Source organism: Telopea speciosissima, chromosome 10, assembly GCF_018873765.1.
Source record: "Telopea speciosissima isolate NSW1024214 ecotype Mountain lineage chromosome 10, Tspe_v1, whole genome shotgun sequence".
Classification (NCBI taxonomy): Eukaryota; Viridiplantae; Streptophyta; class Magnoliopsida; order Proteales; family Proteaceae; genus Telopea; species Telopea speciosissima.
The window spans coordinates 13,379,699-13,394,309 of NC_057925.1; the positions used below are offsets into that span (position 1 = coordinate 13,379,699).

Consider the following 14,611-nt stretch of genomic DNA (forward strand, 5'->3'; position numbering starts at 1 on the left):
TTTCACCCAAAAACAAAGCTAGTGTTGGGGACTCACCCCTACACAATTGAGCTTAAGGTATAATTTTTTATGTTTCGGACTCACCCATACCCAAATGGAGCTTAAAATCCTTAGTAGCATAGTTCGTATTTTCCTTTGCTTCTTATACTTTTCTATGCTCTTGATTTATTTTTGCATTAGCGAAATTTTTATGGAATACCATTTGGGTGATTAGTCATTCTTCGGGGATCATAACATTTGTGTGGGCTAGGGGAGGCTAACGGCTTTCGATACCTTCCTATTGCAACTAGATTTACATAGAGGGGATGCCAGGAACTCAGGCTATACTGTTGGAATTGAGACCAGATCATGTCCTTGTGCAAGTACCATCTAAGGCCCTCTAGAACCACTGAGATGAAATCCGTTGTGGTACCCATAGGAGGAGTGTAGTAGATTCCATGTTAGCGGCCCTGGAGGGCCTTGGGTGATACTTGTATAAATTTTTAGTATTAGCCAGTTAACCTGACTTTGTACAATTATTTTAAGATAGTGGAAATGTGAATGGCATGTCTATAATTTTATGTTATACTAATTTTGATAGAAATGGCATTTATAGTCTTAATTAGGTTAATTTTGATGATAATGGGATTTCAGTAATTATTGATAACAATAACATGAAACTGTTCCTAAACAGGTTTTATCAAACGCCAACATGTTCTGTTTTCATTTCAGAAACAATTTTGGAACAGTTTTACCAAGCGCTCATTCCCAACTAAAAAACAGTCGTTAAGCACAGAAACAGGAAAAAACATTTATGCTAAAAATAGCGTTCCTAGAACTAAAATGTTACCACACGTAGTCTTAAAATAATGGCCAAAAAACACCATTTTCACATCGTCTTTTGGAATTGAGTTTTAATTCCAAAGACATTGTACTAGTCAAACCCTACTAGGGGAATTTCAGTCCTTTTATGGGTACTTTTTCAACAAAAAAAATCGTAGGGTGATTCTAGTTGTTAGGTTCAAGGTCATGAGAGACTTCTCCAACCAAAATCGGGCCTCACACCACATTCCAAAATAATTTTCATTGTCGCTCTGTGCATCCCGAAGGTGACAAATGGGGTGTCTACGAAGAGCAAACACTTCAACATGAGAGTAAGGGATCACCAAGCGAATAGATGAACTCCAAGGAGGGAGAACAGAGGGAGGCAAAACCATTCAAGGGATGAGTGGGCGAGCTCCAAGCAGGGTGGATAAGAGGGAGGATAGGAGGGAGGCAACAACTATGCTTTCAAAGCAACGAATGGATAACACCCAGGGAGGGAGGAGAGAGTGAGGCAAGAACCATGCTTTCAAAGAAACGAATGGACAAGTTCCAAAGGAGGAGGAGGGAAGGAGGCAAGAACCATGCTTTCATAGAAACAGGTGGATAAGCTCTAAGGAGGGAGGAAAAAGGGAGGCAAGAATCATGCTTCCAGAGAAACGGTGTTGTGGGGTGGTAACTGAGTGGACATAGTCACATGAAACAAATTACAAAAATTATATAATTAGGCTAACAAAAATGCACATGGGGGTGTATAAATTTATACAATTGGGCTAACAAAAAAGCACATGGGGACGTATAAATTTATGTAATTTGCCTAATAGAAAAGCAGCAGTATGTACAAAAGTATTTGATTGTATGTTTGAAGTGTTACAAACCTGGTTCCACAGATGGCACGATATTGTTCATTTTGAATCGAGGCCCACATAGTTTTAAAATACATCATACCAAATAAGGAGGCTACAACATATATTCGCATTCCATGGCACATTCCCAGGCAAAGTGGCCGAAACTATTCCATGATTCCGTGGTTCTACAATATTAGACTCTAAAATTTAATATGTTTATAGATAGTCAATGGTCAAGATTTTCATAATATATTTAATTTCCTTATGACCAAAATGAAGCATCCATCAAGAAAGGCCACTTGGATGAACTTTCCCCATTGTGGAAATAAAAGCATGATTGAGTGAAGAATGCCTCCACTTATCGAAAAAGAAAATTACATCACACTGCACTTTGCTATTAGTTAAATTTGCAACAGATTTAACAGAGTCTAGATATCAATTGGTGTTATTTAGAGATCTTAAAAGTTTGTATTAATGGATCAAATTGCCGTGGAGGAGGAAGGAAAGGAGTTGTTCCAAGCTCAAGCACACATATGGAACCATATATTTAGCTTCATAAGCTCCATGTCCCTTATATGTGTAGTCCAACTAGGCATGCCAGACATTGTTCACAACCATACTCAACCCATGACACTCTCAGAGTTGGTCACCAAGCTTGCAATCCCTCACCAGAAAACTGATAATCTTTATAGCCTCATGCGCTTAATGGTGCACTTTGGCTTCTTCGCTCTACAGGAAGGCCAACATGCTTTTGGGATTATCCTTTAGGAGGATTTAATTTTGAGCTTGGTTTGAGAAAGTACCTTTCTTCCTGTTGATTTTCATGAACTTTTCGTTTCTTTGAAATCATGGTTCTTGCTTCCCTCTCTCCTTCCTTCTTGGGCATTGTCATGTCATTGCTTTGAAAGCATAGTTCTTGCCTCGACCTCCTATCCTCCCTCTTTGAAGCACGTCCACTCATCTCTCTGAACGAATGGTTTTGTCTCTCTCTCTTTCTCTCCTCCCTCCTTGGAGCTTATCTATTCGTTTGATGATCTCTTACGTATTCAAGTGTTTGCTCTTCGTAAGCACCTCATTTGTCACCTTTGGGATGCACGGAACGATGATAAAAAAATGTTTTGGAATGTGGTGTGAGGCCCAATTTTGATTGGAGAAGTCTCTCCTGACCATGTATCTAACAACTAAAATCACCCTACAAATAAAATTTTAAAAAACTACTGATAAAAGAATCGAAATTTCCCTAATAGGGTTTGCCTAGTACAACGTCCTCTGAATAATTGACCCCAACATCACAAGAAAGGTGTATTTTATCATTAAAACTCAATTCCAAAAAGCCGGTGCAAAAATGGTGTTTTTGGGCGTTATTTTAAGTAAATTACTTTCAAGTGAATCCTCCACTTGAAGCACTTTTTCGAAAAGGTTTTTCACCAAATCAGTACCCAACATTCACAGCATCGGATACAACTTGGAAAATCCTTTGAGTAATGATTTTTTAGCTTACAGATTATAAGGTATGATTTTCTAAATATTTCAAGTTTTTTTATATTTTAAAAAGAAAATTTTGAAAAATCCAGTCAAACACAAGCCAGGTTTGGTTGGACACCTTGGGTTAGCTAGGGGCCTAGGGTCCAACCCAAATCCGGTCCTACCTAGCTACCAGATAAAGACCATATCAGGCCTAGGGTATATACTTTTGGGAGGATCCCAGCGGCTCTTACTGGAGCCTAGGCTTCCTAGTAGGGATAAAAAAACTCAATTCTTTGATCTCCAAGTGCGGTGCAGTGCGGGTTTAGTGATACGACACATGGCATTTTTTTAAATTCCACCGGTTGTTAGTCGATTGGCCCAATTTTTTTTCTTTTGATCTAACCATTGGATTTAGAAAATGCCATGTATGGTATTTCCAGACCCACACTACACCACACTTTGAGATTAAAGAATTGGAGAGGATTTTTATCACCCTAGTAAGAGCCGCCCAAGTGATTCCCCATGTGTACCACGTGGAAAATGTGGATTTCTTGTGAAATGAGCTTTCTTTTTGGGAAATTGAGTGGTCAATCTTGGCCCTTGATCTCCTATCTGAAATATCTAATGCTTGGCAATGATTTTTACTAAAATAACTGTCATAAAAGGGAAGGCTGTTTCTGATCTGAAAATATCCAAAAAGTTTCTAGTTACTAGATCTAACCCACCTACTAGGAGAAATATGGAGGTTTCATGATGCTGCCCGTAAGCGAGATGGCTGAAGCTGAATATTGATTGATGCTCACTTGGTAATCCAGGTTGTTCAAGGGCTGGTGGTATTTTTAGGGATGTTGCTGGTCATCCTTCACAATGTGTTGCCTTCTATAAAGGTGTGAGTACTAATTTTATGGCAGAAAATGCAACTTTCTTTATAGGGCTACATCAAGCATATTTGATGAAAGTGGATATGCTATGGATTGAATTTGGCTCACAAGCTGTAGTAAACTGCATCTTAAGGCACAACATTCCATGATTCTTTCAACAAACATGGAAATTTTACAAGACATATTTGGATGAGATCTTTGGACAATCTCTCATGTCTTTCAAGAAGAGACCGTGGTAGCAGATAAATTGGCAAAGCATGCGGCAACTACAAGAATATCTTCTGTTTGAGATAGTGTTCTTTCTTTTGGCTTTTCATGATATAAGTTGGGATTCGCAAATGAGACCTAGATGTAGATTTTCATAGTCTACTTTTATTCTTCTTTGATTGAGTCCCAGCTTGGCTGATGGCCATGCCGAAGGTGGAGCAGAGACTCAATGATTTTTTCTAACACTTATAGTGCTGCATCTTATTATCTTCAATATATACCTTAACTGATTCTTAACCAAAAAACGAAAACGGGTAAAGGACCCCCTCAGTTACAAATAAGGCCCCAACCCCAATTCTATAACAAAACTACAACTCTTAGAAGGCAATGAGAAGAGAGCAAGTGAGAGTTTTCCTTGAGTAGCGCAAATTTCGATGATCGTGGATCATGTCCTTGTACAAGAACCGTCCAAGGCTCTCTAGGGCCACTCACAAAGAATCCACTCCACTCCTCCTCTGGGTCCCACAATGGATTTCATGTGAGTCGCCCTGAAGGGCCGGCCTTACACGGTACTTGTACAAGGACATGATCCGGTCTCAATTCCGACGGCATATCCTGAGTTCCTGGCATCTCCTCCATGTAATCTCGTAACAATAGTAAGGTATCGAAAGCCGTTAGCCTCCCCTAGTTTATACAAATGTTATGAGCCCTGAAGAATGGCAAATCACTAATAGTATTCCATTAACATTTCGCTAATGCAAAAATAAATAAAGAGCATAGAAAAGTATAAGAAGCAAAGGAAAATACGAACTACACTACCAAGGCTTTTAAGCTCCATTTGGGTAGGGGTGAGTCCCAAACATAAAAAACAAATTATACCTTAAGCTCAATTGTGTAGGGGTGAGTCACCAACACCAACTTTGTTTTTAGGTGGATTTTCATCAAAAAAATAAAAATAAAAATTTGTTTTTGAGTGGAAAAAAATATTAAACCCAATAGGGACAGAAAGAATTACATCATAGTTGAAAATCAGCAACGATCGAAAAAGATGAAACAAAATACAAGGCCCAAAAATAAGAAATAAAATACAAATAAACCTTGAAGGAGCAAATAAAAGACAAACAAACTAAAAACCACAACCCAAAGATCACCTACTAACAACCCCTAAAATTGGAGGGGAACATTACGGGTGGAAGCAACCAAATTGTTTCTCTTAGTCTCCATACAAGGAACAAGGATTGTGAGAACCTTCTGACGAACCTCAAAGCTGATAGAAGACCATATTTACTGATAGGTGCGCGATGAATTTTTCCATCTACTCATATTCCTCTCCCAACAAATATGATAAATGGTAGCACAAAATGCCAGTCTACTAATAGAATCACAGACAGACTTCCCTCTAAAATGAGAAAGTACCCACCCCCACTCCCTTGAAAAGGGTAGAATCTGATGAGAGGAAGGCCAACACTTTACAAGAATACCATCAAACACCAACTTAATCCCCAAATTGAACTATATTTAAAATTTTTTTAAAAAATCATTACATGAATGTTCAATACACTTTACTTTTTTACCTGTCTTTTTTTGCTTTCTTTCTTCTTTCGAAAGAATATTGTCCTCTCTGGTCATGTCTACAAAAAGGAAGAGGGATCTACACACTAGAGGTTTATAATGGAATTTTAAACACTAGGTTTTTATTAAACATTAGATAAGTTGAAAAACATCTCAATCGTTCAATCCATCCACAACCTCTCTCTCTTCCTCCACCGCCACTATACCAAGCCAACACAATTGCATCTCCCCCTCTCTCCCCCTGCCCACCGTGGCGGGTTGTAACCCAACGCAATTGCATTTTCCCCTCTCTCCCCCACAAACTGTGGCAACTTCCAACCCGCCCAACATCTCTCTCTCTCTCTCTCTTTGCAACCCTTGCCCTATCGCCTCCACACCTCTTCAAGTTCAAGGCTTGGAGCTTGATATATATCGCTTGTAGGAATGTTAGTCAAATAGCAGTCCATGGGATCGTTGTGGGATCCTACTAATCTACATTCTGTTGAACTAAGAAATGAGCATACCAACAGATGAATATACATGTGAGAGTCAATCACCTGTCCTTTTTTTGTCATTTACAAGGGGAGGAGGGGTTTTTATGAAAATAGAATTAAAATGTGATTGACTCTGAGATGTACGAGGTTCAACTGTTGGTATGTACAGATGATCCATTCTCATATAGATATCTCCAAGTCACCATAAGTTACATAGGAATGGGAGATCCATCTTTTCTTTCTTTGGCATTTTATATCTTAATAAAAAAAAATGAATACATTGCCACAGTTATAGAAACAGAGACGTGGTTTTCCCCCCTTTCGTGAGGGTTCTCGCAAAGTTATAAATTGGAAGGTTCAAAGATTTTGACCTTTTGCATTCACAAAGACTACAAAGAGGTCGTCTTCGACCAGTACCATCCTTGGCTCATTGAAATTGATAGTATTTTTCATTGAAGTTGACTTCAATCGTTTGAACTTTGAACAGGGGTTATGCTGGTCGAAAGGACTTTTATAGATAAGAAAATAAAGAAGGTTGTTGGTTGCGGATTCGGGTCGTCTACGGCGCCCTGCCCGTAGCGACCTGAGCAACGCACAAACAAGGCCCCCTGCAATGACCGCCTTATCCTTGTCCGAGTGCCTTGTTTGAACGGGTGTAAAGCGGTCGTTGCGCTGTGTCCTATTTGTGCGCGGCTCAGGCCGCTACGGACAAGGCACCGTAGACTATCTGGATCCGTTGATTGCAGGATTCGGGGGTTGAGTGGTGGGAGTTGGGAGGAGGGGAAGAGCACAAGGGTGGGGGCATGGGGTTTGGGTGGGCATGAGAGGGGTTGGGGTTGGGAAGGGGGAGTTGCAACACATCAGATGTGTAGTGGTTCAACCCTTTTAACAATTTGATTTCCCTAGTCCATATATACTTTGATTCTTTCACTTACCTCACACTCATCATACCTTAAAAAATAGCTTACATTAACTAAATAAAAGAGAAAACTATGCCATCACACACACACACACACACACACAATTGCAATGATGGCATACAACTAATTAAGGATAAACTTCAATGAGGGATCTCAAACCAAGAATATGAGTTATCTTGTAGTGGCTAAAACCAGATCGGAAGAATAGTTCTTCCCATTCCTTCTGGATTCTCTCTTTTCCACCGACATTAACCATCATCACCATGTCAAAGAAAAGTTGTGTTTCAATTGTTTTGTTTTCTCCTTTGTGCTTGTCATCCACTACCATGTCTATGATCATCACTTTACCTCCCTCATCTCTAGAACTAATGGCTTCTCTGCATCTTTTCAGTATCTGTATACATTCTTCGTCGTTCCAATCATGCAAGATCCACTGTAGTGAAGCACACACATTTTAGTTGAATTATTACAAGAAAATTAAATTTGGATGTGGTATTTACCACCGTTAAAGACCCAAAAACCATTACTATATCGTTTACAATCGATTTTTCTACGTCGAATATCCACCATGAATTGTGCTGCAGTTAGTTATTAGCTACTGTAGTATTGTGTGTGTAAGGGTGTTAAACGGTTCGGTTCAGTACAAGGATTTTTAGGTGAAATCAGAACCGAACCGTTTATTAAATGGTTTCACCTATTGAAACCAAAACCATTTACTAAATGGTTTCGGTTTTACTAGTCATAAATGGTTTTGTTCACTGTTTTAGATACTTGGTTCATAAACGATTTGCCTATTTTACATTGAATTTAATATTTGTTGGATGTACTCAACAAGCCACATTTAAAAGGATATGATTCTAATTTATAAAAAAAAAACCAAAATATTCATAGAAACATTGAATACTAGTATACTAATGTATTTGAATGAATTCAACCCAATTATTTTATTACAAATTTCACATATACACTTCTAGCAATCCATGTTATTATACACTTCAACCTATGATATTAAGGCATTGATGGTTAATTATTGCCATTACATACTATGAATATTTGTTTCGGTTTAAAAGGTTTACCAACGGTTTAAACGGTTTAAAAACGGTCCCAATTTTCAAAACCAAAATCGAACCATATAATAAACTATTTTCACGGTTTCGTGTAAACAGCTCGGTTCGTTTCGGTTTGATTTTGACACCCTTATGTGTGTGTAGATTTAGCTATCATAATTTTACCGTAATTAAAAGGTGTAAATTTAGTGGCGGTAGTTATATTCTTATTTTATTATTAAACCCAATAAATTTTTTTTTTGTGTAATAAACATTTATAAATCCAATATAATTAGAGTGCTTAGGGGCAGTATGTTTATTGCCACTAAAACTAATATAATCAGCGCCATAAATAAAATTGGGGGATGGCAGGTCCTAGTCTAATTATGTATCAGGTGATGAAGTGAGTCAACCATAGGAAGTGTCACCTATTCCAATTCAAATGACTGTACTCATAAGGACATAACGAATGAAGGTTGGCGGGTTCATGGGGTTGGTCAAGAGTTATCAACTTATCATACTATTTTTTTTGTTTTTGGATAGGTAGCTATCATACATCTTGCTAGGTGGAAAGAAAGAATTCATTCCAATCCAAAAAATAATAAAAAAGAAAACATTTTCTTCCTTCATCACTATTTCTAGTAAAGTATAACGCTTCACTATTTGCTACTTGACGGTACATGAGTTAATCCATAGGATACAAGACCAAACGAGCATCTCATGGGTACAATTTCAGTTTAAAATCAGTAGGGGAAGTAGTTAAAATTTCAAAATTAAAGATGTTAGCTAGTATTTTATATCCATCCCCATTTGATGGCATTTTGGTAATCCTACTAAAACTTTGAATCAAAATTTGATCAATGAGATGTACGAATAGTATTCTATCATATATATTAAGTAACCCATGTGAGATAGTGAAGTGTGTTATACTTCACTAGGCATAGTGATGTCTAGTGAAGTATAACCAGGGGGAAAAAAAGGGAAGGAAACAAAGAGAACTACTACCATACCTTGAGCAAAACTGCATGTGCTTTAGGAATGCCATCAAACATGTCCCCTCCAACGTAGTCCAAGTTCTTAGTATTCCCTTCCAAGTCAGCAACTACATGTGGCAGGTCAAAAACTGTGCACTTCAAGTCTGGAAATGTCTCGGCAATGGCCTTGGTTGTAGTTCCTATACCACCCCCCACGTCTACAAGTGACCCTAACCCTTGGAAGACCACCTTACACTCTGTGACAAGTAGTCTTGTCACCATTAGAGAGTCACTAGACATAGCCTCATTGAAGGCAACATTGAAGTTGGGATTTTCATTAGTGTAGTTCCACAAAGAAAACTTGTGGGTGGTTTCAAATGGTGTCACATCGTTCCCTTTGAACCACTCACTCATTAAATCAAATGGTTTCATGAAAACTTGATCTAGTTCTACCAACAGGAAGGGCAATATGCTTTTGGGATTATCCTTTAAGAGGAACTTTGAGCATGGTGTGAGAACGTAACCTTCTTCCTGCTCATCTTTATGAACTTTTTGTAGAGCAAAGAAGCCAGAGTGCACCATTAAGCGCATGAGGCGATAAAGGTGATCAGTTTTCTGGTGAGGGATTGCAAGCTTGGTGACCAACTCTGAGAGTGTTATGGGTTGGTTATGGTTGTTGTTAACAATCTCTGGTATACCTAGTTCGACTACACATCTAAGGGACATGGACCTTATGAAGCTAAATATATGGTTCCATATGTGAGCTTGAGCTTGGAACATCTCCATTCCTTCCTCCTGCACGGCAATTAGATCCATTAATACAAAATTTCAAGACTTCTAAATAACACCAATTGATAGAAAGGCTCTGTTAAATCTCCTGCAAATTTAGGTATTTATAGTGGAGAAAAGTGCACTATGATGTAATTTTCTTCTTTTATAAGTGGAAGCATTCTTCACCCAGTCATGCTTTTATTTCCTAAATGGGGAAAGTTCATCCAAGTGGCCTTTCTTGATGGATGCTTCACTTTGGTCATATCGAAAAATATTATGATAATCTTGACCATTGAACATCTATAAAATGATATGGATTGGTTTACATATTGAATTTTCAGGTAAGTTACACATCACCCCCTGGTTTTCAATCGAAACTCAAATCACCCCCTGGTTTTTGAAAAAACTCAACCATCCCCCTCAATAGTAACGATGTTAGTCTGCTGTTAGTTATTGGTGTGAAAGGACTATTTTACCCTTGTACTAAAACATTAGAATTAAATTTACAATGCTACCCTTCAAAATCTATGTTTGGATGTCAAGGGTAGTTTAGGGATTTAAATTTATTTAACTGACTGATATCATCACTAACAGCATAAAACTAACGGTAGGGACTAATTTGTCATATTGGGGTCTAATATAGGGGGTGATTTGAGTATTTTAAAAAATCTGGGGGTGATTTGAGTTTCGTTTGAAAACCAAGGGGTGATGTGTGATTTACCCTAAATTTTATAGTCTAATATTGTAAAACCATGGAATCACGGATGTACCATGGAATGCGGATATATGTTGTAGCCCCCATATTTGATATGATGCGTTTTAAAACTGTGGGCCTTGGTCCAAAACAAACAATATCGTGTCATTTGTGGGGCCAAGTTTGTGGCACTTCAAATATACAATCAAATACATTTCTACATCATCCCCGTGTGCTTTTTGGTTAGCTCAATTATATAAATTTTTTTAATTTGTTTGATGCGATTATTTCCCCACAGCTACCACCCCACAAAGCCGTTTCTCTGAAAGCATGATTCTTGTCTCCCTCTTTCCTCCCTCCTTAGAGCTTGTCCACTTGTTTCTTTGAAAGCATGGTTCTTGCCTCCCTCTCTCCTGCTCCTTCGGAGCTTGTCCATTCGTTTCTTGGAAAATATGGTTTTTTTGTTTTTTGCTAAAAGGTTTGCAAGGATTATATTAAATAAATAAATAAAAAGAAGAATAAAAGTGTTTAACGTCCAGGCATACCCAGACGAATACAAAGAAACAAGAAGATAGGGGAATAAGATGGAAATCATGGTTCTTGCCTCCCTCTTTTTCACTCCTTGGCCATTGTCCTTGTTGCTTTGAAAGTATAGTTCTTGCCTCCCTCCTATCCTCCCTCTTTGGAGCTCGTCCACTCGTTTCTCTAAACAAATGGTTTTGCCTCCCTCCTTGGAGCACATCTATTCGTTTGATGTTCCTTACGCTCATGTTCAAGTGTTTGTTGTTCGTAGACACCCCATTTGTCACCTTCAAGGTGCACAGAATGACGATGAAAAATGTTTTGGAATGAGGTGTGAGGTCCAATTTTGGCTGGAGAAGTCTCTCTTGACCTTGAATCTAATAACTAGAATCACCCTACAAATAAAATTTTGAAAAACTATCCATAAAACGACCGAAATTCCATAATACAATTTTACTTGTACAACTTCGAATTGGCCCAAACATCACAATTAGGTGTATTTTATCATTAAAACTCAACTCCAAAAGACGGTGCGAAAATGGTGTTTTTTTTTGCCGTTATTTTAAGTAAATTACTTTCAATTGAGTCCTCCTCTCCAATGCCTCCCTTCCACACACCTCTCACACAGCACTCTCCATCCCTCAAATTCTCGTATAAATAAGGAATATGTATTCTTTCCAATTCTTCTTCTCCGGGGCAGTATGTTTATTGCCACTAAAAGTAATATAATCATCGCCATAAATAAACCAACACTAAGTGTATTTATTTAAAAAAAAAAAAACTGCCCTGCCATGCCCCCATCCTGCCCCTATTCCTTGCCTTGGCCACCCCAGCCCAGCCTCCACTGCAACTCCCTTCCCCTGCCCATCTTGTCCCTACCCCACCATCATCCACCCCACCCCTACTCCCTAAAATGCCCACCCCCATCACTGCCTGTTCCCATCCCCTACCTTGTGCTCCTTGTGAACTTAGCACCCCCCCCTTCATCTCCCCATCCATCGTCCCCACTATAACTCCCCTCCTTGCACATTTTCCTACCACTGCTCCCTGAAACTCCCAACCCCATCGCTACTTTTCCCTAAAACGCCGCCCTCATTACCGCCAGCCCCAACCCTTACCCCATGCTCCCTGCCTGCTTGCCCCCACCCCGTTTTCATCTCCCCTCCACCTCCCCATACAATTCCCCTACCTTTTCCATCCCACCCCTTCCACGGCTCCTTAAGACTCTGAACCCCATCACCGCCCGTCCCCATTCTCTTCCCCCATCCTCCCTACCTTACCAGCTTATCCACACCCCCTCTTGATTTCCCACTCCACCACCCCCATTGCTACATCTCTCCCCTACCCTCCCTTGGCTCCATCCCCCTTCTACTACTCCATTTCTGCCCTAAATATATTATCTTGTTATTGAACACATTATGAGGAAATTAAAATTGTGGGATGGCAGGTCCTAGTCTAATTATGTATCAGGTGATGAAGTGAGTCAACCATAAGAATTGTCACATATTCTAGTTCGAATGATTGTACCCATAAGGCCATAACGAATGAAGGTTGGTGGGTTCATAGGGTTGGTCAAGAGTTATCATAAATCTTGCTAGGTAGAAAGAAAGGATTCATTCCAATCCAAAAAATAATAAAAAAGAAAGGATTTTCTTCCCTCATCACTATGTCTAGTGAAGTACAATGCTTCACTATTAGCCACTTGATAGTACATGAGTTAATCATAGGATAGAAGACCAGGCGAGCATCTCATTGGTACAATTTCTGTTTAAGATCAGTAGGGGAAGTAATTAAAATTACAAAAGATGTCTTTTGTATTTTATATTCATCCCCATTTGGTGGCATTTTGGTAATTCGAAAAAATTACCATGCTTACTTCGAATTAGAATTTTGTCAATGAGATGTATGAAGAGTATTGTATCTCATTAAGTAACCCATGTGAAATAGTGAAGTGTTATACTTCACTAGGCATAGTGATGCCTAGTTAAGTATAACGAGGGGGGGAAAAAGGACACAAATAGAACTAGCATCAAACCTTGAGCAAAATTGCCTGTGCTTTAGGAATTCCATCAAACATGTCCCCTCCAATGTAGTTCAAGTTCTTAGTATTCCCTTCCAAGTCCGCAATTACATGTGGCTGATAAAAAACTGTGCACTTCAAGTCGGGAAATGTCTCAGCAATGGCCTTGGTTGTAGTTTCTGTGCCACCCCCCACGTCTACTAGTGACCCTAACCCTTGGAAGGCCACCTTACACTCTGTGACAAGTAGTCTTGTCACCATTATAGAGTCACTAGACATAGCTTCATTGAAGGCAACATTGAAGTTGGGATTTTCATTAGCGTAGTTCCACATAGAACACTTGTGGGTGGTTTCAAACGGTGTCACATTGCTCCCTTTGAACCACTCACTCATTAAATTAAATGGTTCCATGAGAACTTGATCTAGTTGTACCAACAGGAAGGGCAACACACTTGTGGGATTATCCTTTAAGAGGAACTTTGAGCTTGGTGTGAGAACGTAACCTTCTTCCTGCTCATCTTCATGAACTTTTCGTAGAGCAAAGAAGCCAGAGTGCACCATTAAGCGCATGAGGCGATAATGGTTTTCAGTTTTCTGATGAGGAATTGCAAGCTTGGTGACCCAACTCTGAGAGTGTTATGGGTTGGCTATGGTTATTAACAATGTCAATTATACCTAGTTGAACTACACATCTAAGGGACATGGACCTTATGAAGCTAAATATACGGTTCCATATGTGAGTTTGAGCTTGGAACATCTCCATTCCTTCCTTCTCCACTACAATTAGATCCATTAATACAAAATTTCAAGACTTCTAAATAACACCAATTGATATAAAGGCTCTATTAAATCTCCAGCAAATTTAAGTATTTATAAGTGGAAGCATTCTTCACGCATGGATTCCATCCATGTGGGTGCCACAAAATGGATTCCATCCTCGTACGCTCACATACGTGAACATGAGCTAGACTCAATATATGTTGTAACCTCCATATTTGGTATGATGCGGTTTAAAACTATGTGGGCCTCGGTCCAAAACAGACAATATCATGTCATCTGTGGGACCAAATTTGTGGCACTTCAAATATAAAATCAAATACCTTTCTAACAAACCCCCGTGTGCTTTTTTGTTAGCCCAATTATATAAAATTTTGTAATTCGTTTCATGCGGCTTTCCCCTCAGCTACTACCCCACAAAGTCATTTCTCTAAAAGCATGATTCTTGCATCTCTGTCTTTCCTCCCTCCTTAGAGTTTGTCCACTTGTTTCTTTGAAAGCATGGTTCTTGCCTCCCTCTCTCCTCCTCCTTTGGAGCTTGTCCATTCATTTCTTGGAAATTATGGTTTTTTTAGTTTTTTGCTAAAAGGTTTGCAAGAATTATATTAAATAAAAATAAAAAAAAATACAAGTGTTTA

General features: G+C 39.0%; 1 protein-coding gene across 1 annotated transcript; it reads right to left on the minus strand.

Moving 5' to 3' along the window:
• Window positions 1-7,296: 7,296 nt before the first annotated feature.
• Window positions 7,297-13,757, minus strand: LOC122643292 (trans-resveratrol di-O-methyltransferase-like). Its single transcript, XM_043836929.1, has 3 exons — window positions 13,212-13,757; window positions 9,226-9,984; window positions 7,297-7,602 (listed from the first exon to the last, which is right to left on the minus strand). The coding sequence occupies exons 1-3, from the start codon at window positions 13,755-13,757 to the stop codon at window positions 7,297-7,299; spliced, it is 1,611 nt and encodes a 536-aa protein (XP_043692864.1).
• Window positions 13,758-14,611: the final 854 nt, after the last annotated feature.

What these genes read in the sequence shown, in the direction of transcription:
- LOC122643292 (XM_043836929.1), bottom strand. Translation starts at nt 13,757, where the DNA reads ATGGTGCACTCTGGCTTCTTTGCTCTACGAAAAGTTCATGAAGATGAG. An exon ending in CACAGGCAATTTTGCTCAAG is followed by an intron (nt 9,985 to 13,211) that starts GTTTGATGCTAG and finishes ATTGCCGTGCAG; the next exon opens with GAGGAAGGAATGGAGATGTT. An exon ending in CACATGCAGTTTTGCTCAAG is followed by an intron (nt 7,603 to 9,225) that starts GTATGGTAGTAG and finishes GCTTCACTACAG; the next exon opens with TGGATCTTGCATGATTGGAA.